This window comes from Gastrolobium bilobum, unplaced genomic scaffold, assembly GCF_033153095.1.
Source record: "Gastrolobium bilobum isolate Gb01-03AN ecotype WA unplaced genomic scaffold, APGP_CSIRO_Gbil_v1 utg814, whole genome shotgun sequence".
Lineage (NCBI taxonomy): Eukaryota > Viridiplantae > Streptophyta > Magnoliopsida > Fabales > Fabaceae > Gastrolobium > Gastrolobium bilobum.
In genome coordinates, this window is record NW_026897615.1 from 194,038 (window position 1) to 220,072 (window position 26,035).

The window sequence follows — 26,035 nt, forward strand, 5'->3', positions numbered from 1 at the left end:
AAAGAGGTTTTTAAATGTTATTTGACAAGAGAATTTTTTATTTTATACTTCTAAATATTTTGGGCTTTTCGCCCTGTTTTAAGCCAAACAAAGATGATGCTTAATGTCGACCAAAAAAAAAAAAAGATGATGCCTAATAGGAGCAAACTTTTCAAAATTTGCTATTTGTATTTATTTTTTATTTTTCTTTTTTTTATTCCACTTTCATCTTCTCTTTTTTTGTGATTAGTCTTTCCTTCTGAGTAAATAGTACCACCGTGGTACCTTAAAAATTTCCGCCTAATAGACCCCACCACCAATTGTAACGTGGCCCCATATGATAGGGGTTTGATTATAATTTGATGATAATTTTAAACTGTGGGCTTCAAAGCTCAAGGAAATGAAAATACCAGTTGCTCCGGTTGTTAGGACCTGACCCTTCCCTTCTTTTTTGTCTTCCATGTTTAACCTTAACCATCACTCTCCTATAACTACCTCTCTCAAACCAAACATTTTTTTTAAAACCTTTCCGAACAACGAGAACCAAACTCACTCACTCTTATATATTCGATTTCATTTTTCAGTATTAATTTCTTCTGTAAACCCAAATCAATGGCCTTCCGTAACTCATATACCATCTGAAAAGTAAACTCGACCAGTTTCCTTCCTAATTCCTATAGAGTTGTAATCAATGGAAGAGTGCAACACAGTGTTTGGCAAGTACGAAATGGGTAGGCTACTTGGGAAGGGTACTTTCGCCAAAGTGTATTACGGGAAGAAAATAGGCACGGGAGAAAGCGTTGCAATAAAAGTGATCAACAAAGAGCAAGTGAAGAAAGAAGGGATGATGGAGCAGATAAAGCGCGAGATATCAGTGATGCGTTTGGTGAAACACCCAAACATCGTTGAACTCAAAGAAGTTATGGCCACGAAAACGAAGATCTTCGTCGTCATGGAGTACGTCCGTGGCGGTGAGCTCTTCGCCAAGGTCTCCAAAGGCAAGCTCAAAGAAGATCTCGCCCGCAAGTACTTCCAACAATTAATCAGCGCCGTCGATTACTGCCACAGCAGAGGCGTCTCCCACCGCGACCTCAAGCCAGAGAATTTACTCCTCGACGAGAACGAAGACCTTAAAATCTCCGACTTCGGACTCTCCGCGTTGCCGGAACAGCTCCGTTACGACGGTCTCCTACACACCCAGTGTGGGACCCCTGCATACGTGGCACCGGAGGTGCTTCGGAAGAAAGGGTACGATGGTTCAAAGGCTGATATCTGGTCATGCGGGGTGATTCTCTATGTGTTGCTCGCTGGGTTTCTTCCTTTTCAAGATGAGAACCTCATGACTATGTATAACAAGGTTCTGCGAGCCGAATTCATGTTCCCACCTTGGTTTTCATCGGAATCAAGGAGATTGATTTCGAAGATTCTGGTGGGGGACCCACAGAGACGAATTTCGATTCCTGCGATTATGCGTTCCCCGTGGTTCCGAAAAGGGTTAACGGTACCGGCTCCGCCTTCTCAGTTAGAATTAGAAGAAGAGAAACCCGTTTCGGAGGAAGGTTCTAGAACGAAGGTTTCGTCGCCAAAGTTTTTCAACGCGTTCGAGTTCATCTCCTCGATGTCTTCAGGGTTCGATCTGTCTGGGTTGTTCGAGAGCAAGAGGAAGACTGGGTCGATTTTCACGTCAAAGAGTTCCGCTCCGGCGATCGTGTCGAAGATTTTGACGGCGGCGAAGGGGTTGAGTTTCAGGGTGGCGGAGGTGAAGGACTTCAAGATCAGGCTGCAAGGTCCGTCGGAGGGAAGGAAAGGGAGGCTGTCCGTCACGGCGGAGGTGTTCGAGGTGGCGCCGGAAGTCGCCGTCGTCGAGTTCTCAAAGTCCGCCGGCGACACCTTGGAGTATGCTAAGTTTTTTGAGGAAGATGTGAGGCCTGCGCTCAAAGACATTGTTTGGACTTGGCAAGGGGATAGTATGTGTAATGCTAACGTCGCCGTCTGTCACGGTGAAGGTGAAGAATGTCAGCCACAAATTATTACTGTGTGATAATTAATTAATTAATTAATATAAGACGCTGGGTGCTTAGAGGTTTTGTTCTAACAATTTTCCTACTCCTTTCGTTTGTCACTTTCGTCTTTGTTCCCTGCCTAATTTTGGAAAGATAGGAATCTTGCCTTTTTCGATGAGGGCGAGGCTGTACAGAAATTGTAATTAATCCTGCAGATAAATCTTGAATAGAAGTTGAGCACAAACACAAGTATCTGCAAATGAGTTCTTGCACTGTCACTCTGCTCTTCTTATGTTTGGTATAGTTGAGAAAATAGTATTATTTTAAAAAATAGTTAGAAAAGTTAAATTATATTCAAATACGTTAATTCATAAATTAAAAATACATTAATGACGTATTAAAAGCACTTGTTAAAAAACATTAACACCCGGCTTTTTTTACTACATGATTTCTTTCTTCCTTTCTTCCTCTCTTTACTTTTTAGGATAATTTGATTAAAATGGATTGAATCAATTCATACGTACATACGTATGTTTCTCGCACAGTAATATGTGATATTAGAGTTGTTGATTGATTATATTTATTGGATGGTTGTGGTTGATTTTACTATTTATTAAGAGTGAAAAATAAATAAATCTAATATAAACATCGTTGGATGTATAAGAGATAATTAAAGGAATCAGTAAGGCCTTACCCATTTTTTTAATCAGCAAGGACTGCAAGTGGTTAAGTGAACCCCTAATTTCTATTCCTCCTTTTAGATGGCAAGGTGACAAGGCATAGTTCCAAGTATCCAAGAGCAATTGTTGTATCAAAAATTTATTCCAAAACGTTGACCCACATAACTTAGAGCAGACAAGAAGTTAGGGAAATTTCTAGCTGAGTTGAGACTTCGAGGGAGATCACAAAGAAAGGCAAAATTATTTAAAGCATAGGTACTTTTATTCAAATGCGTCTGTGCTTCTATGATTTATTGAAACGTCGTTGCCGTAAGCGCAACCCGACGCTTGAGAGTATTCAATTTTTGAAATTTGATTTCCCATTTGACCCTCTTGAGTCTCTTTGAGTTGTGTTTTCCTAGAGTCGGCGAGAGCAGCAACCAACCCCAATCATTCTAATATTGATTATTATTCATACTCTGTACAACATAATTATTTGAATTTTAAAATTATTTCTTCTTCATCTTTAGAATTATTTTTTTATCACCTAATCTGTTTATTATTATATTGGTTTTGATTTGTGGCGAATAACAATTTTAGTTAGTTATGGGTCTATTTGTTGTATCCTTATAAAATATTTTCGATACTTTTAATAGTAAAAAAATCAATGTTAAATGTACATATATATATATATAAAAATATAAAAATGGTAAAATACAAATATAACTAAAAGAACACTTTTAGCAACCATATTAATATTCTCACATCTTTTCAACTTTGAGCGGCTTGCATTGCTTTAATGTTCATTAGGTGTTTGTCCCTCGCCTTATCATCTACCATACTAGTTTTTTTTGTTTTGTTTTTTTTCCTGTTTCTAATACTATGCTTTCTATTGTTGGTAATTCCAGAGTCATTGCTAAATGCTAACTGCGAATGCTGTTTAAAGTTTAAACACAAACCAAAAATTAGAAGTTTTAATTCAGGAGACTGATATGAACATGAAGGATGGGAGAGTCTTTGTCTGAATTGAAGTCATTATGTCAGGTGCACATTAATAATAAAAGCAAATATGTGTAAGTATAAATTTCAGTTGGAAATGGGACCACGCCGCACGGTACGATTAAATTACTTTACACTTGGAAGCAAGACATAAAAGCTGTTTACGGCACGAAACAAACTCTATCCATACTTTATCAACCGCAAATAGGCATAGAACAGCACCTGACTTTTATCGGAGATGGGACTCAGGAATTATGATGTTTTATTTGCGGATTTTGATTCTATCAATGGGCTCAAAACACGATATATAGTACTATTCTGTTTGTTTGATAAAATGGAAGCGTTGATTAAGAGAGTGATTAAAGTTCCCCCTTTTTTTCACCTACTGAGCGCGCTTCTAGAAATCTGCCATATGGATATACTCAAGTGTAAAAGTGTACGTTGCTATTTCTTTTCTTTCTTTTTCTTTTTTTCTTTTTTCTTTTAGCTTTGTTTATGTCTGTCACGTCTTATACAACCGGCTTCATTGCATTGGGACAGTGACCAAAATGTCACGTTTTGGCAAAAAGATTATTAAAATGCCACGCGAACAGTAAAATTTTCTAAACTGCCACACGGCATAATTCGCTACACAGTATAGCGAATTATGTATGCAAGTAATTCGCTACACAGTGTAGCGAAATATGCCACGTCAAAATGCACAGAACCAAAAAGTGCCATGTGTCATAATGTTGAAATTCGCCACATAGGTAGCGAATTTCAACAATTTTGACACACGGCACTTTTTGGTTCTGACGTGGCATATTTCGCTACACTGTGTAACGAATTATTTGCATGTATAATTCACTACACTGTGTAGCGAATTATGCCGTGTGGCAGTTTGAGAAATTTTACTGTTCGCGTGATATTCTGGTAATTTTTTTGCCAAAACGTGACAAAATGGTCACTATCCCCGTTGTATTGGCCTTGGTTATTAACTTGTTATTTTTTTTCTTCCATTTTTTTTTTGTTGATTTTGGTTTTGTCTGTTATGTATGATACATCCGGCTTCATTGGATTGGTCTGCGTTATATCTCGAAATCTGCTATATGGATTCGTTGTAGTGTATGTTATTAACTTGCTATTTCTTTCTTTACTTTTTTATTGATTTTGGTTTTGTTTTTGTCTGCCATTCATTGTATTCATTTATACACCAGGAGAATTTTTTTGGAACTATGTAGTACCTATATCATTTTTAAAAGAAGAAAAATATCATGATTTGAAGAAAAATATAAACAAAGCCATAGATTCAGATGGAATGAAAAAATTTCAATGAAAAAAAAATAGAGTACCGATCGGTATTCCCTCTGTATAAAAAAATCCCTACACACCAGCTATGTTTGTGTCTGTATATCAAGCAATAGACATTTTTGTAGTAACCGTCCAAGCGGCTGTACCGGAAAAAGGCAACTAAAACTTCAAATTTGTTAAAAAATATACACTTCTTAAAAGTTTAATATATGTACCAAGTATACCCAAAATATATATATATATATATATATATATATATATATATATATATATATATATACCAAAATTCAACTTAAAGATTTAATCACAAGTGAAGAAGGTATTAATAATCTGTATCGTAATGGTTACTTATTTAATCTAATATTATTTATTAAATTAGTTAATATAACACCTCAATTCAAAATTGACATGCCACACTTAAATAAAGTAGAAATTAGACAAAAAATAGTCATTCATTACCATGAGATTGAAAGTCATTACATTACAATAGACACAAGGCTATTTCGGATACTTAAATTTCAATTACATTTTTTCCTAATCACTCTGAGTACATATAGTTTACAATATTTCACAAGTGACATTTAACAAAACATTATCTAGGAAATATATCACAAGTGACATTTAACAAAACATCCTGAGGTCAAGAGTTCGAGCCTCTCTCACCCCACCAGGTTTTATAAAATGTCCATATGAGCATACTCTTTTTATTAAAAAAAAGTATGCTCATATGGACATTTATAAAACCTTCCCTCATAAAATAAGCTTTAATACGACTATACCAAGCACGTGGGGCTTGTTTTAGTCCGTATAATGCCTTTTTTAATCTGTAAACTTTGCTTTCACTGTCAAGTTTCACATAACCAGGAGGTTAGTCAATAAATACCTGTTCTTGAAGGTCACCATGTAAAAATGCAGATTTCACATCCAATTGGAAGATAGGCCAAGAATTCTGAGCTGCCAATGCAATCACCAATCTAATTGTATCATGTCAGGCAACTGGAGCAAAAACTTCTTTATAATCCACTCCAAACTCTTGCTTATAGCCTTTAGCTACCAAGCGTGCCTTGTACTTGTCAACTTCACCCTTCTCCTTCAATTTTGTCTTGTACACCCATTTGACACCAATTGTCTTTTTCCCTCATGGAAGATTAGTTAACTCTCATGTATTATTTCTTTCAATTGCTGCAATTTCTTCATCCATTGCCTTTCTCCATTTTTCTTCTTTATTAGCTACTTCAAAAGTGGTAGGATCACAATCTGAAAACAAAACAAAATGAATAAGTGGGTCCTCGGACTGGTCAATACCAGTTACCTCATAATCAGCCATCCAAGAATGTCTTCTTCTAACACGTTAAGGCCGCTCCTCTACTTGTGTAATAGATGAAATTTGCTGCTGTTGATTCTCCTCAAGCTGCTGCATTTCATCTTCTTCATCAAAATTAGTAGAAATTTGCCCAACTGTTTCATTGCTCCATTTCCAAAACTCCTCTTCATAAAAGATGACATCACAATTGATAATGATTTTCTTAGTGTTAGGATTATATAATTTATAGGCTTTTGACTGATCACTAACACCAAGAAAAATGCATTTTTCTCCCTTGTTATCTAGCTTCGTCCTTTTTTGGTCTGGAATATGGGCATAAGCAATGCATCCAAAAATTTTGAAATGCTCTACAGTTGGTCTTCGACCACTCCATGCTTCTTCTGTTGTCATATTTTGAACAACAAATGTAGGACTTCTATTCAAAATATGAATGCTCCAGTTGACTGCTTCAGGCCAGAAACTTTTTGGAACTCCGCTTGTTGTCAAAAGACTTCTCACCATATTTAGAATTGTTCTTTTTTTTCTTTCACAAACGCCATTTTGTTGCGGTGTATAGGCTGCTGTAAGTTGCCTTTTGATCCCATGCATCTCACAAAAATTTGTAAATTCAAGTGAGTTGTATTCTCCACCACGATCAGTCTGAAAGACTTTTATCGGATTGCCACCTTCTTTTTCAACAAGTGCTTTAAAATTTTTGAAGGCTGCAAAAGCTTCAGAATTTTCCTGCAAAAATAAACCCAAATTTTCCTGCTATAATCATCAATGAAGGTAATTGTATATCTTTTACCTCCATTAGAAGATGGATTTATTGGCCCACAAATATCTAAATGGACTAGCTCCAACGTCTTCGTTGCTCTCCATGATTTACCATGTGGAAATTGATTACGGTGTTGTTTGCTAACAACACAATTTTCACAAACTTCTGATGACACAATAATTTGAGGAAGGCCGGTCACCATATTCTTTTGTTGGAGTGTCTTCAATCCTCCAAAATTGAGATGCCCATATCAAAAATGCCATAGCCATGCTATATCTTTCAATCTTGCAGGAAAACATGAATGGCCAATATTGCGAAGAATTAACGGAAACATTCGGTTTCTCGTCATGTTGACTTTAGCAATTAATCCCAGATTTGCATCTTGAATTCGACATACTCCACCTTTTATAGAAATCTCATACCCTTTCTCTTGCAGCTGTCCCACACTAAGCAAGTTGGTTTTCAAATCTGGAACAAATAGAACGTTAGAAATAGTGTGGGTGGAGTTTTCTATGGTATGAAGAGTGACCTTTCCTTTTCCCATGGCAGATATTGTGGAGTTGTCACCAAACTTGACGGTGTTGCGGAAAGATTCGTCTAGCTCTGAAAATGCCTTTTTATCACCACACATGTGGTTACTGCAGCTAGTGTCTAAATACCATAAGTTTTGCTGAGTTTTTTTATTTACATGGCACACCATCAAAAGAGATACTTCTTCTCCTTCTTCTTTTTCTGCAAAGTTAGTACTTTTTCCATTTTTCTTATTCATATAAGTTCTACATTCTATTGCAATATGGCAATACCTATGACATCTGTAGCATTCAACATTTGACTTGTCTGCAGACTTTGGTCTATAACTAGTCGAATAGTGGCCTCCTTGTCCTCGGCCTCCTCCTTTTCCTCTTCCTTGAGAATCTTGATGGGAATAATTACCTTGGAATTGTTGTTGGTTGCTACGATCTCTATTTCCTCTTCCTTGACCTCTTCCTCTTCCTCGGCTTCTGCCTCCTCCTCTAGCTGTATGATTTTCTGTCGATGCCTTCAATGCTTGATCATCTACATCTTCCTCTTTGAACTTCTGCTCATGCACCAACAACGAGCTTTGCAATTCATCAAGTGAAAGGTCATCAATATTTTTAGATTCTTCTATAGCACAAAAAACAAAATTAAATTTTGATGTTAAGGATTGAAGTATTTTTTCAATCACAATGATTTCTTCTGTCCTGTCACCATGGATTCTCATCTTGTTGACAATAGTCATCACGCGAGAGAAATAGTCTACAATTGATTCTCCCGACTTCATTCGAAGTGTTTCAAATTCTGAGCGTAACGCTTGAAGCTGCTGCCTCCTTGCTCTTGTAGATCCTTGATACTTCTTCTTCATAGAGTCCCAAATTTCCTTGGAAGTTTCTTTGGAAAGAATGGTTTCCAAGATAGAACGGTCAATGGCCTGGAAGAGATAATTCTTCGCCTTCAAATCCTTCAACTTTACCTCTTCATGAGCTACTCGTTGTGCTGCTGTCAACTGAGCTCCTTCTGCTAGTGCTGGTTCAACAACGCCATTGGTAACTACATCCCAATATTCCTTGGATCGAAGGAAGTTCTCCATTAGCATACTCTAATGGTCATAATGACCATCGAAACGCGGAATTGCTGCTTGTACAAAACCCAAATCGGCAGCCATGAAGCTTTTTACAACTCTACTCTGTCGCGTGTTTAACTCACAAAAAACCGGCTCTTGATACCACTGTTAAAAGAAAAAAATAAGATGCAAAAATATAACTCACAATATTTGAAGAGGGAATACAAATTTCATAAATTGACCCAAACTTAATATAAGCCAGAAACTAAAACTGAAAAACATAACAATTAAGAGACACATTACACCCAAATAAACACTAACTTAATGACTCATTATACTACCCAAAACTGACCCATTATAATACCGTTAAGACTCATCAAACAACTTTAGTGCAGCCACCATATGGCCGTTACATTACATCAAACTTAAAAAACCATTAAATTTTCTAACGGACAAAAATGAAGAGATTCTAACAATTCATTACCATGAGATTGAAAGTCATTACATTAAAATAGACCCAAGGCTATTTCGGATACTTAAATTTCAATTACATTTTTTCCTAATCACTCTGAGTACATATAGTTTACAATATTTTACAAGTGACATTTAACAAAACATCATCTAGGAAATATATCAAGCACTTCCGAGTCCACTATTTTTCTCTTTTTTACCTGAAATGGGTCTCATAAAATGGCTGAGGTGCGAATCTTAATAAGTACCTATGGAGACAACTCCCTATTCTAGACCATGTAAACCCGACCAAATATCCAAGTGGCATTTGAAAGTTCTGACATACACACCTGCAAGGTCAGTCTGTGACATATATGTTTCACAACGTTTTTAATTTCAATAGTACATCTACTCATCATCTAATAATAATAACATAAACTATATAGCATTACGCCTTCAGAAATAAGCTATTGTATGTGCATTCTGTGCATTACTTAATCTGTATGTAAATTGAGCTCAAGATAGGTGAGAAGTCCTACACGGGTGTCAACTAAACCACTACTATATCATAAGATACATCAACCACAACTAAGTTAAATGTATCAATCATTTTTTTCTATATAACACTATATAATCTATGGTAATCTGTTGTTACAACATTTAGACAATAACAAAAATTATTTAAAATCAACATTGCCTTGTTAAAGCGAGTAAATTGAGTTCCACAAGGGAAGTAATCGATTACTCTCAAGGATATCCGATTACTTGTTCTCGATTCCCATATAGAAGTAATCGATTACTTCTTCACTTCTTCATTATGTAATCAATTACTCATCGAGGAATATCCGATTACTTGATGACAGAACCCATATGTCATCCACAATTTTCCCATATCTCAAAAAATCATGATCTTTTCTTCCTAATAGGAGTTCTAACCCACCCATGCATGTTCCTAGTTCATCAGAAAAATGGTTTTATAGCAAATAACAAAAAAATTTTATCATAATTCCCTGAAGCAATTTACCCCATGCATGAAGAACAACCCACTATAGCATAAACAACCATCAAATAAACTACTTCACCTTGTTGCATGTCAGTATAATCGAGTTTTCAGGGCAGAAGATGGAGGGTTCTCCAAGGGTTCTTACTTGATGGTGAGGCTACCTTCTCATCCTTGGTCTCCTCTCCTTCTTTAGCTAGTGGTCCTCTCTCTTCCTTAGCACAACTTGTTTTTGAACTTGAAGGCAGTGAGACTATTAAACACAGTGAGAGGAGATGAAAAAGAGAAGAAGATAATGAGGTAAGTTGCTTCATGGAAATGTGAAAAGAGGAGAGGAAGTCATGATGAGGATAAAGGATGCTTGAGTTTAAGAGGAAAAAAAATGTGTTGAGGAAATGAAACGGGTCATGTGAAAAGGAGAAAAAGAAAGCTGCTGATAAAGGTGTATGTTGTCTCTCCATCGTTTTTCTTCTTTATCACATTACGTATATTATTATTAGGGTTTAATGTTTCTTATATTGTAGAAGATAAATTTATCTCCTACACACATATAAAAATGTGTGTGGTCCATGTAAAGAGAAGAAAGAGAAAGAAAAATATAGGTCCAACATACTTTTATGTCTGTGTAAAAGATAAATTTATCTTCTACAACATGAGAAAGAGAAACATTAAATTCTTATTATTATTATTACTATTTTTTAAAATAACACTGTTCTTATAGTTGTTGTTGTAAAAAACTAGTCTAAAAATGTGAAAATGGTAGAAACGAAGTGTAAAAATGTAAGTAAAAACGTTCCTTAGTAGAAATGGGTAAAAACGCCGTGTAGAAACGTAAAAAGTTTTTACGTTTTTTACCATTTTTACTTAAACTCAATATTTTTTATTTTTTATTTAAAAAATTTCATTTTTTTAAATTCAATTTTCTCTTTTAATGTTTTAGGACTTATATCTTATATAGTTATGTGACTTATATCTTTTAAATATGAAGTTATTTTTAAAATTTTGAGTACTGACTTATGAGAATTTTTTTTTTTACATGCATATATATAATTTTATATTTTGACCTTAAGTAGTAAAAATTTTACGTTTCGTCTGTTTCTACGAATTACGTTTCTACTACCTCCTTCCGTTACTACGTAGAAACTCGATTTTGACTACAATGCTTACAATTAACAAAGTCTTATTAATTTAATTTTTTTTTATTTTTAAACATTCTTTTTTTTTATATCTTATCAAAAATTATAAATGACAATGGCATAAGTAGTATAAAATAAGCCTACGCTATATCAGGAGTGAATTTTTATAATAAAATATTATTTTAAAAAAAAATTTCACAAAATATATACATTTTCAAAAGAAGAAGAAGATAAAGAAATAACATTCGTTTAACAAAATAAATATGATTTTTAGAATAAATTTTACAAAAGGTAATTAATTTTAAAAAATGAATTGGCAAATGAAATTTCAAATTCGCTAGTGTTGGGGATATGCATAAACTTTTTGGGTTATTTTTTTACGGTCGGACCACACTTGCTTTTGGTTTGGCTGGAGAAGGATTTTTCTCCGATAACTGAAGAAAAATATATATTTTTTGGATAAATTATAAATATTTTTTACGGGAGGTAATTCTATTCGAGGCGAGTTTAAGATTAAAGTTTTAAACTTCTTTCAAAAATAGTACTGAAAAAGATCAAACACATGCTCTCACACTTACTTACTCAGCTCCAACACATTATCTGAGCTACTATCATTTGCTTATTTGGATAAATTTTTTTATGAAAACTAAACCATCCGAACACAATTGGCAAGGTCCAGATATGGGAAACAACTTAGTTGGTTATTTCTTTAAGGGTTGTTTGGTACACGGATTTTTCTCGGAATCTTGGGAAACTGAATTTTTTTAAATTTTAAATTTTCAGATATTATCGTAAACTGAATGTAAAAATCATATTTTTAAAAATCGAGATTCTTGGACAAATAAAAATTTCTCCTGTACCAAATGCCATTAATTCTTTCTCAGCTTTTTTGTTTGTAAGGCCATATTCTAAAATTTAATTATTCATAAGAATGTGATGCTTAAACTATAATTATGTAATAACTCAATAAAAAAAAATATTGGAAATACTTTTACCAGAAACCATTGAGCCTGTTAACATATTTGGCCAAATTCAATAATTATTTTCTCATATCTGGAAAGTGAAAATGTTCCCCCTACTGCAATTAGTCTTAAGGTGCGCATGGCTACCTTTCCGGAATCATTTTTTTTTTAATTTCTGTTCCCGGGAACAGAAATGGATAGAAAACTCGTTTGTTAAAACCGATTTATTTTTTTATTCCCGGGATGAACCAGTTTAATTTTTGTGCTGGGGAACAAAAAAAGAATCAGAAAATTTCTGCTTTTTTGTTCCTGGGCACAAAATGAGAAACACTTATCTCTCTCAATCACTCTCCACCTCTACCATCATCAGGAACAGTGACCAATTTGCCACTGTTCATAATAAAATTTACCAGAATGCCACGCGCACAGTAAAAATTCCCAAACTGCCACGCAGGCTAATTCGCTACACAGTGTAGCGAATTACGCCTGATGATGTGTCACGTCCTCAATGGTCCACGTATTTCGCTACACAGTGTAGCGAAATACGTGGTCAAAAGGTCATCCCGGTCAGTCACCTTTTGGACACGTGTCACACCCCTGTTGGACACATAATTCGCTACCCTGTATAGCGAATTATGCAGCAGAAGGGTCAGTTCATGTCAACTCAAAGTCAGGCCACGTGTCACTTCCCCACATAATTCCTGCACTAGGTAGCGAATTATGTGGTTATTTTTGGAATGACTGGTAGCGAAATATGTAACATCTGCCATGTGTCATCTCCCCACTAATTCGCTAGGGGGTACAGCGAATTATGATACTTAATTTGCTACCCCCCCTAGCGAATTATGAGCTATAAATACTCCATTTCGGGTATGAACTACCAGTGCCATATTTTTCCTTTTATGTTAAGGTTTACTACTTTTGTGTTGTTGTTGAATCTTAGATTTTTTTCTATTTTTGTAAGATGAGTGAGGGTAGGAATGATTTAATAGCAACTGTTTATTATAATGGAAGAAAATACTTTGGTCCAAATGGGCAAGTGTTTGAAGGTGATGCAAAGATGTTTCGCATGAGCCCAAGAAGCAATCTTCACGAGCTGAAGAAGTTAATATACAAGAAGTTAAGATTAGAACGTGGTCAAACTCTTGCTCGGTTGACCGCTAGATGTGCCTCGGGTAACCCGGTGCAATGGGTTGGTGTGGAAATTGTCGACGATGAAGATGTAACGTTAGTAGTAGATGCAAGCATTTCTGAACACGGCGAGTCAAGATTTATTGAATTGTATGCAGAAGTCAACTACGGTGGACAATCCAGCAGTCAACCGAGCAATCCATGCACTGACATCATCGACATAAACATGGTGCCCGAGGTTAATCTGGAAGTTGAGGTCGCGTCCCCAACGCTTGCACCACCAACCCAAGAAATTTTATATGAAACGGTTCCAGCCAACGACATGTACGATGCATCTTGGCGTACGGATAGTTCCGAGGAAGAGCGTGATGAAGGTCTTGTTCCAGATAGCGAGTCATCGGATACGGATGTCGATGGTGACTTTGATTGTTGTCCGTCTACTGCAGTTGAACAACCAATTCCATCGCCAGGCATTGTCGCAATGCAAGATCCTTCTGTTGCAGGTACGTAAGGATTAATGCTTTATAATAAAATATCTAATATCAAATATAACGACATTAATATTATATATTGGGTTTTTGGATATCTTATTATGCAGGAAATGATAATGTACCATTTTGGTCTGGAGTTAGCCATTTCACGAATGTTAATTGGGAATATCCAGACCAAGAATTAGATGATATGAATGGAGCACAAATACCTAACTGACAGATCGGCGACGAGCTATATAAGGACCAAATGTTTGACACTAAGCAAGATGTACAAATGGAAATTAAACAATATTGTATGGCAAATCATCGCACAACAGTCGTTCTGAAAAGTGATACGAAAAGGTTGATTATGGTTTGTCAAAATCATAACGCGGGTTGTCCAATGAGGATGAGAGCATACCAAAAAAAAGGCGGCAGTGTTTGCGTTGCCTGCATAATCCCGAAACTTCTGCCGTAGGAAGTGGAGACCCAGCAAACCTCCAGACAAATCCCTACCAGCCTGTGGATTTACGCCTAAGTAGTCATTGACTAACTGATTAAATGGATGTCGTCCATGGCGCTCGGACACAACGTCACCATCAGTGGGCAATCCTAGTAGATGATGCACATCCTCCAGGGTAATGGTGACCTCGCCCATCCTCATATGAAATGTCCGTGTCTCTGGGCGCCATCGCTCGACAAGCGCAGAAACAAGTGAATGGTCTATCTGAAATCATAAAAAATATGTGGTCAATCAGCAATAAATATATTATTATCACAATGCCATATGCCAAAGTCAGGAGATAGTGATAAAATAAAAAACTACTAACCTCATGATTGCGCAGGCGCGCAACATGGTAGAAGCCAGCCTGCCTCAGCCATGGCTCAATCTCTTCAGGAATGGCACGGTGATCATGTGTCGCAGCATGTCGCACATTAATCACACGATCCGGGACATTCGGATCCTCACAGGTGTTCCACACATGTGTGGATATATGTTTCTCCTGTAAAGTTAGGAGAGTCTTGTCTGAAGGCCCAGGGTCAATCACGTTGCGTGGAGACCCAGGACGAGGTGCCTCATCATGCTCCATATCTAAATAAATTAATCCTAAACAATTAAATTAATCATCATCAACCAAAAATTCATGAATATTTGGCTAAATAAATAAAATTAATAAAAGCACAATTCAAACGTTTTTCTCCATTTAAGTTACTGCTTTAACTAAATTAAAATAAATTGATAACCTATCGTGTCTAAGATCAACAGTAACTAACAACGAAATAAGTATTAAAACATAAATAATAAATTAAATTAATTAAACCTACGATTTTATAACTTAATAGATTCACATAATTTCCAACCTAAGGTTTCAAAATTTTAAAAATTAAACAACATTCTAAATTATTAACGTTTATAAATTAATAAAAAAAATTAATTATGTAGACCTAACCAAAGTCATTTATGCGTATTACCAAATTAAGCCATTTATTAACCTAATGGCTCAAATACCAACATTAAATAATATTAACACATTTTACTAGCCTAAGGTTTTAAAACCCTAAACCCAAAATCTAAATTTATAAATTATTAACGTTTATATATTTTGTGCAAAATTTTTAATTATGTAAACCTAATCATTCATTCATGCGTAAAATAAATTCACACATTTATTAACCTAACGTTTCAAATACCAACATTAAATAATATTCACAAAATATTACAGCATAATTTATTTATTTTTATTTATATTAGTCTAAGCATTATAGCATGGAATTCATTAACACATTTTACCAGCCTAAGGTTTCAAAAACCAAAATTAAATAACATTACACATGTATTAAAGCTTAAATAATAAATTAAATAAATTACACCTAATCATTTATGCATGATTTAAAATTATCACATTTACTATAGTCTAAGGTTGGAAATATCAACATTAGATAATATATCACATTCACTAACCTAAAGTTTCAAGTATCAACACTAAATAGTACAACATATTTACTAACCTAAGTCATCAAGCCTAAACACTAAATAATATAACATATTTACTAACCTAAAGTTTCAAGCCTAAACACTAAATAATATAACATGTTTATAAAAAAAACATAATTAATGAAACAAACATATTATAAAAGCAATAAAACAAATTACTAACCTTGTAGAGAGAGAATGCACTTAGAGAGAGAGAGGGAGTGAGGGAGAGGATGAGAGAAAATGGTGGGGGGAGGGGGTGGGGACGGAAGGGTTTATATAGGAAAAAATTTGCACCTAATTCGCTACCCAAGGCAGCGAATTAGTACAATGCTGCCACGTGTCTGACATGCGCAGTGCAGCAGGTGACCGTTGCCACGTATTTCGCTACACAGAGTAGTGAAATACGGGTGTCTTGACACTTGTCCAAAAGGTGAATGACCGGGCTCACCTTTTGACCACGTATTTCGCTACACTGTGTAGCGAAATACGTGGACCACTGAGGACGTGACACATCATCAGGCCTAATTCGCTACACTGTGTAGCGAATTAGCCTGCGTGGCAGTTTGGGAATTTTTACTGTGCGCGTGGCATTCTGGTAAATTTTATGATGAACAGTGACAAATTGGTCACTGTTCCACCATCATCACCACCACCACCACCACCACTTCCATCATCCTGACACGACCGCTGCCACCATCGCCGCCGCCGCCGTTGTACCTTTAGTGCCATCATCACCACCTCCACTACCACCATCACCACCACCACAACTACCACCGCCACCAACACCACTATCACTGTCACCACCACTACCGCCATCAACCACCACCACCACCACCATCGCAATCACTGTCGTCACCGCCACCGCCGCCATCACTATGCCACTGTCACCACCATGACGCCACCGCTACCACTACCACCACTGTCACCAACCACCATTACCATCGCAGCCTCTACTGTCACCACCGCCGCCGCCACCAACCACTACCGTCACCACCACCACCATTACACCACCCCCGTAACTACCAGCACCACGTCATTGCCGCCACTACCACCGCCGCCGCCACTACCACCATTGTCACCTACCACCACCGTTGCAGCCACTGCCACCACCACGCCCATGCCATCGCTATCATTGTTGCTGCCACCAACCACCATCCCTACCACCATTGTCGCGGCCACCGTCGTCACCTCCACCGCCACCATTCCCACCACTACCACCGTCGCCGCCACCATTATCACCGTCATCGTCGCAGCCACTGCCGTCACAACCACCACCACTATCATCACCACATCACTGCCACCATCACTACCGTACTGCCGCCGCTGCCACCACTACTACAACCACACTATATGAAAATGAAAGTGATGATCTAGTTTTTTTTTTTTTATATTTAATAGAATTTTTTTTATTATATTACTTGTTATGATATCAAAGACAATTCTCATTCTCGGAATTAAAATAGAACTTGTTATCAAACACATTTTTTTTCTCAGAAACTGTTCAAGGCACAGAAATAGAAAATAATTGTTTCTTTTCAGAAACAGTGCTAGAGAATAGAATAGTTGTCGTGCACACCCTTAATTATTCTCCTGTATGATCTCAGTTTATAATAAAAATAATAATTAAAAGAGATAAATAAGGTATGACAATAAATAAGCAAGAGAAAAAGGAAAAATTAACTCCATGACTATATATAAGATAAAATTTAAAATTAAATCCGACTTAATGTATAATTATTTTATTTTTAAAATAAAAATAATTTAAAATCGTAAACATATGCCTGTCGAGTGACCTGACTCGAACCAATCCGATTTTGATTGGGTTAAAATTTTAAACATATGCAAACCGGAGGACCTAACGCCGACTAAAACATATATTATAAAAAACAAAATATTTTAAAAAATAATTTGAAAATTAAATAAATTGTAAATCTGTTGAGATTACATGTAATGCCTTTTCGTAATATATAATTTATTAACAATTAAATCAATGCCAAAAATTTTATAAACTTTTTAAAATTAATGAACTATACATATAAACAGTATAAAACAAGAGAATAAAATTAAATTTCAAAACTTAATTATATAATATTGCTGAAGTAGTAAAAAAAAAAAAAATACATATGAAACTATTTTTTTTTTCTTTGATAACATCCGCGTTGTTGTACAGACGATTTGCTTTTCTGGATATTTATTTAGCGTATTTTTTCCTTCATCGGAAGGTTAAACTTATGGGCTAGCCCAGATGATGTTGCTTCTCACTTCCACATGTCCAGAGAAAGTGACAAAAGAACCAAACCTGGTGGACTCCATTTTTTGGCCCAACCAAGTACTATTTGTAAACAGCTATAATCCTCTAGTATTAACTTTTGTTTATTAATTATTTTTCAAAATAATGCTATACACATGTATCAACTCATATATAAACAGTTTTTATTACTTAATTATAATTATAACTGATCTCACTCTCACATGGTTTTTTACACACATATGTTCTAATTCTGTCATTTTAATTACTACTGTGAGAAAAAAAGGTGCCACTAATATTCTCCTTATTCTGAATGTCTGGTGATGACAATTCTTTCTCACTAACTGTAAAAAGTAAAAGATCATTGGCTAGCTATATCAACTCGCGTCACATAACTGCCTGATCTCAAGATCAATGTTTAATTAACTTTTTTTTTGAATTTAATTAAGTCGTTTTACCTACACATCAGTCTATTATCATTGCTTATGTTAAGTCATAGACTCAAAGAAAGACATTAATTCTAACATTTTTAATGTTAGTTATGTTTTTCACTTTCCACATGCCACACATAGGGAATTAAATAGTAAATTAATTCCAGTGTTCAAAAGTTCACCTACGTGAATGTCATTGTATATATTTATATAAGAACTATATTTTAGTTACACGTACGTAACACATTCAAATTATTGTTTGAGATGAATAAGATTGTAAAAACAAAATATATAATAATAGAGATATAATTAAATATACTGCCATATATGTTAAATAATGATTTGAATGCATAAAAAATAATATAATGAAATATTTAAAAGTAAGAATTTCTCTTGTATATCCGCCTTACATGTGGATATCAATATTATATATTATCGAAAAAAACACATTCCTTAAAAGTTAAAAACATCCAATTGATTATAGGATTCAAACATTATTTATTTGTTTGGCATGTGCTTTTTTAAATTAAATTTTGACAATTATTTAAAAAACTATGAAAAAATTATTATTATCAATTACGAAAAGAAAAACTAAAATATTTTTTTGTGTGATGTATTCAGTTAGAAAAAACAAGAAAACCTACGTAAGACTTGATTTTATAGTACTGGATGAGTTTGTACTTTGTTGTATGGATAATTATTATTTTAAAACTAACCATATTTCCTCTCTTCAAAGCCAAGAGAACCGTTCAGATGGTTCCCTATATTTATCTCAACCAATTATGAAAGAAGAGAAAAATGGTGAAAGAATAATCTCAACCAACAGTAGTTGAAGGAGAGATAAAGGATAAAAAATAATCCAATGATATAAAAATTAGAGATAGGATATTGGTACTACCAATTAGTATTATTATCAATGTCACTACTAATTTATTTCACCTTTAAATTAATTATGTTGATCTACCGATTATATTTATTTCTATCTTTATATAGTTATGAAGAATTATAACCTTATAAAGGAAAAAATAAATATAAAATATTAAATATCGGGAGAAGAAAGAAGGTTTTTAGAAAGTTAAATTTGAAGTGTTAGATCAACATAATCGATCTAACGCTGAAACAAATTGGTAGTACCACTAATGGGTAGTTACAATATTTTATCTTAAAAAATAAATAAATAATATATACATGAAAAAATATAAACGTAATATCATATTCATTATTTTAAATTTAATAATATGTTTTCTCTTCAGTCTTCAAAGCCAAGAGAACCGTTCAACTCGTTCCTATAGTTATCTCCAAAGCTGCTATCTCGTTAGCAATTTCGCCAATATGATGAGGGAATGACGGACAACAGCACAAGTTTGTCCCAATTTTCCAAGAGATTGGTATTTTGATAGGTCCTTTCATAGTTTAAAAACATTAAATCAAAACAACCTATATTTTATTGCAATGTATCTTATAACTACCCTACAATAAAGTATCTTGACCTTAGTCGACTTACAAAGTTATGGCTCCGGACGAGCAACATGTAGCAATAAAAAGCAACAAACCATCCAAGAATTGGAAATGCACTTGCAATATTCACATATAGTTATACAAGAAGAATCAATTTAAATTATTTTAAGTTCAAAGATTATTAATATAGTTGATTATTAAAATCACTAGATACAAGTAAAATTAACAGGAAATAAATAATCTAAGACTTTTAGATTTATACCGGTGTAAAGCTATTCATTCTCTGTATATATATATAAAGATACATTTATTTATTCTTTTTTTATTTTAATATATATTTTAATTTTTATACAAATTTTATTTCATAACATGCAAATAATTAACAGGTTACACGTGAAGAACTTCTACACTAATTTTTTTGACAATTATTTTAATAAGAATAATATTATCATACTTTTTTTCGTATATACTGTCAATGTTAAATTTGACGAAAAATGAAGAATTATATTTTCTTACCGTAGTTTATAAAAATTACGTGTTAAAACAAGTATAAAAATAAAAATTATTTAAATCTCAATGAAATAATGTGTAATTTATCTAATATATCATCATGCTTAGCAAGTTTAGGATATACCAATCAAAAAATCAGTTGATAACTACATCTTTATTATATTAATTAATATATGTTCTCTCCCGTTTTATAAGTTAATTAGAAGAGTAAATAAAGCTATAAAAGTCTACTCTTTTTTTTGGTAAAAATATCAAAGTCTACTGTTTACCAAAAAAAATATAAAAGTCTACTTAATTTATTCTTATACTAGTCCTATATATACTTAATTAATACAAAATGATAAAGTTAAATTTTTAACTATTTAATTATAAAGGTTCTGTTGCTATATATCAAATAACTAACTTTATAACATATATACGACAGAATTGTACAAAACTATCATATATGGATTGTGTAAGCATGGTGATCTCATATTTAACTCCACGACATAAATTAAGTGTTATTTTATGGACTTGACTTACCTCCTAGACCAGTTTATGGTCTTTCCATGCACTTTAACTTATAGGACAAAAGCACAAATTTAGAACAGTTAGTAGCTCCATGGAGTTAGTCATTAACTTTTAGATGTAGCAAATCAGAGCGTTCACTGTGATGCTAAAGCGTAACATTTTTCTTGCGTGTTGGCAAGGATGTCGGCAACATAGATGACACATATATTATGACTAACGCATCTATATGCCCTCTAGCTGGTAGAAGGGACGCAGCATCTCCGTTCAAACTTCCACAAGTAATTTAATCGTTTGAATCCGATAAACTAATTAAAATAGATGTTAACATTTGTTAAGAAAAATGCATGATCAAAAGAGACGAAGCAATTCTCACTTTCCAATAGAAAATAGGGAGAGAAAAAATATGTTGGTTAGAAATTTGAGCTTTGCAAGGCGTGAAGTGGTGGAATCTTGTGGAAAAAAGGAGCGAAAGACAAGCAAGATGACGAGAGGACGTGACGATGCGAATAAGGTCATGCATGTGTACATTTAGAAATTTATCTAACAAATGAAGGTCTTAATTTAATTAAGATTTTGGTTTCCATCATATTCTTTTTTTCTCTCTCATTTTGAGTTTTTGGAGGAGGGAGAAAGTAAAAATTCAACAAAACACAATAATTTAACTTAAAATGATATAAAATTGTGTCTTTTGAAACGACAAATATTTTTTCATATCTTATTTTAATTAAAATAAATAGATGCGATATAAATTAGTCAGACTTGTAGGTTAGGCCCTATTAAAGTAGGCCTATGACATATTTTGTAAACAAGTTTTTTTTTAGACCCGAGTCTATTTTGTTTTTCTAAATATATTTAGGGTAAACTGTGTGTCATTTTAAAGGATGTAAAGTTATGTCATTTTAAGAGAGAGAAATAGATATATAAAGGAGGAGGGAGAGTTGACAAAAAAATAAAGGTGTGGGTCCCACCTCTTTCTGAGAGTGAAATAATATAAGTTATGTCATTTAAAAGGATAAACATTTTTCCCATATATTTATCCAAATCTGATCTAACGTAAATAAACTATTTGACACATTTACACTCCTAAGATGCATGCACCTAATATTTGATTAAAGTAATTTAATAAAATTAACATTAGTCATCGACAAACAGATTTTTGACAAGAAATTATAATAACCATCAATTATATAGTCTGAATCATTGACTTGTATAGGTGTTGTATGTTCACGTACGTATCACAGGAAATGAAACTAACCTGCTGACTAAGTTATCTAACTCTAATGCGCCTCTTAAGTCTTAATACATTGTTACTGTAATAGCAACCAATATCTGTTAATACTTAATAAATCATCACATTATATTTTGTTATCAACTAGACATTGAAAAAAAAAAATTGAACCGATTTCATGCGTCAAGAGTTAATTATTATGAAAATTTAAGCTTAAGATTGTGAATAGTTTTATCTAGCACACCAAATTATGTAGCTTTAATATCATAACAAGAATTAATTATTCTAAAAATTTAAACTATATGATAGAAATTCATAAACAGTGAGAAAGAAAGAAAGAAAAAAGACAATAATAATAAGTGTTCGCTTTTTCTACAGTCAATTTAGATAATTTATCTAAATTGAACCCAAACGATATCGTTTTGAAGCGAAAATAAGGTATTTTTGTAATTATAATTTATTTCAGTGTTATAAATAGTCTTTTTCATTATAATTTTTTAATGCAAAACGATATCGTTTTGAGAGCGAATGTAGATAACTTATCTATATTCATTGTAGAAACATTCAAGCCTAGTAATAATGTGGTCTATATTGGCACGAGATGTTAATGCTTAATTAAATATACAATAATATGATTAATTAAAGAGAAAACACGAAAGAGAGGCAAAACAAGCGTATATTATATGTGTATTTAAACTTAGAAATGGAATAGTTCACAAACTTAAGACTTACGTCTTAATTAATTATTGAGCCGCAATGTTTGAGTTTCGGGCATCCAAATTGGCCAAATTGTTGGAAGCAAGTTCCAATCCAAGTTCCTGAAAAGTTCAAGTCAAGTCCGTTTTGAGTCAAATTTGCTTTAAAAATGAAAACCAGCATGCGAAACCCAATTTCCTTCAATTTGCGCGTGCATTCCTACTTTTTCTTCATTAATCTGGAAGTCTTATTGAAATTGATCTTGCCGACTTCAATTGGATATTTTATCGTTAGCGTGTGAGTTGTAGCTATCACAGTTTTTAACTTGTGCAACTCAGATCGGAATAAATGGAATTTTCACATTGCGTTTGATGGGCTAGGCATTTCACATTGCGTTCCAATTATTCTTCTCTGCGTGTTTATTCAAATGCAAGCTTTCCAGAGGAGAGTACGTACTCGGTGATGTATCATCTCATGCAATGCAATTACACATGAAATTTAGTGGGCTTTCCGTGTTGCATGTGCGTGGTTTGATTTGGAGATGACACAATTTGGCCATTTGTTTTAATTAGTGACAAAAAATGTTTATATTAATTATATAAACTAAATAATTATAAGCTCTTTTTTTGAATAATAATAATAATAGTTGTAATTTGTAAACACCCATGTAATTATTGATAGTTATTGAGACACTAATAATACATATATACAAATAAGCAGTATTAGTACGTGTACTTTTATGGTATTTTAAGGGGTTGTTGTTCAAATTAAATTTAAAAAATATTTAGAAAAAGGTTATATTCACTCATAATAAGTGTTTTGAGTATAAAGTAAGTTTGAGTTTAATTATTCAGAGATTTAGGGATAAGATCAACTTACACCGAAAAAAGAATAGTAAGTCTTATATTTAATTTTAATCGTTAATTTTCCTAAATCTGACAGTTGGAATTTATTAAAAATTTAAATTAATTAATGGATATAACCTAAAAAATTACAATTGTTTAATGCATAAAAATCAATAGTCAAATTGAGTGTAAGAATTATTATTCTTACAATAATATAAATTAATCCTACCTCAAATACTAATCTTATATTCAAAAATTAAGTATAAAAAAGAGAGGTTATATTTTCAACTAAGAAATATTTAAGTGTCAATGCTTAATAGTCACTCTCATATATATATATATATATATATATATATATATATATATATATATATATATATATATATATATATATATACGGGGAATGGTCATTTGACTCCAGAATAAGACTTTTAAGTAATCATAAGCTAACAACAAACTGCTATAAAAACCATCATTCGTGATATTTTGAAAATACAATCTCTGTTAGGTTATTACACCAACCGCTTTTATATGCAAAAATTTAGTCTTAATATATACATCTCTCATTTGTTTTGATAGTTTATTTCATGAAAAATCCCATGGTATTTATAATTAATAAAACTTCTGCATACTTGAGAGTATTATCAAAACAAAAAATTATTACACAAACTTAACCTATCAACATTGTCTCATTTAATGGACTGTAGAATGTTATTAATTTGAGGAATTACTTATTTATACATAAATTAAAGTATGGTCAATTATCCAATACATCCATTAAGTGCCTGTTTGGATCCTCTCTTTTTTAAGCTACAAGCTACTTATAAGCATAAGCTAGGCCAAACAGGTTTTGGGAAAAGCTCTTATAACGAAAAACTCTTTTTTTTATAATGAAGAAAAAAGCTGAAAATTAAAAGCTCCTAAGAGGAGCTTTTTTTTAAGCTCTTATCTGTTTTTCTTGAATTGTGTGCTTTTTTTTAAAATAAAGAGTGATAAAGATAGAAAGAGACAATTTTCTTGAAATATGTGCTTTTAAGTAATTTTTAAGCTAAAACTTTTATGTAATTTCCAAACAGCTTTTAGCTTATTTTTTTAAGCTCTTTTTTTTAGCTTTAGCTTATAAGTAGCTTCTAGCTTAAAAATAAGAGGATCCAAACACGCTCTAAGTAAAATACAGTTCGCTAAAAAAATTATAAAAAAGACGGAAATGTAAATTTCACCCTTTTCAGATTTCTTGTGATGATACGTGACTCACAAATGAAAATGCAGTGCACACTCAAAGGAAAAGGAATCCATATAATTTAGAAGCCACTGAAATATATAACAAATTGAACTCTTGTGGTTATTTGCCTAAATATTTCCTTATATAATGACATCTTTGAGGCTTGTGAAGAAAAGGCTTTTCAAATTTTTATAAATTGAAAATTTTATTTTTTTAATAACTTCTAATTATTATATTAAATAAAAATATTATAGACCTATAATCAAAAGGAGCCTAAAAAAGGGAATCACAAAAAGTCCAGGATAAGCCATAGACTTGGGCTGACAAGGAAGAAAGCGTTTAAGGGGACGGTCAATAATGAAGAAGACCAAGGAAGATATGTACTTGGGTTTTCTTTCACATTAAAATACACGTTGAAATAGAGAAATCTGACACGGAAACACAACCACTCAATCAATGCACCTATCGAAGTCAATGAGATAATGTTACGGTCAATGGGAGAACATCCAAATCTTAACATCAAGTTGCCTTTTTTCTTTGTTACAAAAGATGAGAATGACCAATGAGTGAAATTCATGTTCATGTTCCCTTCAAGTAAAGTTTCTCTCTCTCCTGTACCAAAAAGTCTCTCAAACCTGTAAGGTAGCTCAGTTGTAAATTGAGCTTTATGAGGGTTTGATTGAATTAAGTGTTTAAATTTTGTTTCAAAAAGTAAATTTTTGAAAAATTTTTAGGGATGTATTTGATAGGAGAGTTTTATTTTGTCACCTGGAAAAATTCACATGAGAGTTAAAGGAGATCATATTTGGGGGATACTGACCAAAATGTCACTGTTCACCAACTTTTTTACTTAAATGCCACGCGAACAATGTTATTTCCCAATCTGCCACGGGGGCAAGTTCGTTTCTGACACAAGCGACCTCGGTTTGCTGACGTGTCACATTTTTAGTGGATAACAAGTATTAAATTTAAAAAAAAATGAAGTTCACCTACCATGTAGGCGAACTTGGTTAAAATATTGTTAAAACCGAGGTCGTCTGTGTCAGAAGCGAACTCTGACACCACCAGGAAGCTGACACATCAGCAAACCGAGGTCGCTTGTGTCAGAAGTGAACTTGCCCCGTGGCAGATTGGAAAATAACACTGTTCGCGTGGCATTTAGGTAAA

The 26,035-nt window shown here is 33.5% G+C and overlaps 3 protein-coding genes across 3 annotated transcripts; 1 reads left to right on the forward strand and 2 right to left on the reverse strand.

Moving 5' to 3' along the window:
- Positions 1 to 381: 381 nt before the first annotated feature.
- Positions 382 to 2,266, forward strand: LOC133308654 (CBL-interacting serine/threonine-protein kinase 5-like). Its single transcript, XM_061509300.1, has one exon. It carries the CDS (start codon positions 671 to 673, stop codon positions 2,018 to 2,020), a length of 1,350 nt encoding a protein of 449 aa, XP_061365284.1. The 5' UTR covers positions 382 to 670; the 3' UTR covers positions 2,021 to 2,266.
- Positions 2,267 to 7,261: 4,995 nt separating this feature from the next.
- LOC133308644 (uncharacterized) lies at positions 7,262 to 8,620 on the reverse strand. Its single transcript, XM_061509289.1, has one exon. It carries the CDS (start codon positions 8,618 to 8,620, stop codon positions 7,262 to 7,264), a length of 1,359 nt encoding a protein of 452 aa, XP_061365273.1.
- Positions 8,621 to 14,044: 5,424 nt separating this feature from the next.
- Positions 14,045 to 14,833, reverse strand: LOC133308645 (serine/threonine-protein phosphatase 7 long form homolog). Its single transcript, XM_061509290.1, has 3 exons — positions 14,573 to 14,833; positions 14,241 to 14,469; positions 14,045 to 14,085 (listed from the first exon to the last, which is right to left on the reverse strand). The coding sequence occupies exons 1-3, from the start codon at positions 14,831 to 14,833 to the stop codon at positions 14,045 to 14,047; spliced, it is 531 nt and encodes a 176-aa protein (XP_061365274.1).
- Positions 14,834 to 26,035: the final 11,202 nt, after the last annotated feature.

Bases quoted from the DNA above. Each gene is read 5' to 3' on its own strand.
- LOC133308645 (XM_061509290.1), bottom strand. From the start codon at position 14,833: ATGGAGCATGATGAGGCACCTCGTCCTGGGTCTCCACGCAACGTGATT. The intron at 14,470-14,572 runs GTTAGTAGTTTT...TTATGATTTCAG, and splicing joins CGCGCCTGCGCAATCATGAG to ATAGACCATTCACTTGTTTC. The intron at 14,086-14,240 runs GTTTGCTGGGTC...ATCACTTTTCAG, and splicing joins TGGTAGGGATTTGTCTGGAG to AACGACTGTTGTGCGATGAT.
- LOC133308654 (XM_061509300.1), top strand. From the start codon at position 671: ATGGAAGAGTGCAACACAGTGTTTGGCAAGTACGAAATGGGTAGGCTA.
- LOC133308644 (XM_061509289.1), bottom strand. From the start codon at position 8,620: ATGGAGAACTTCCTTCGATCCAAGGAATATTGGGATGTAGTTACCAAT.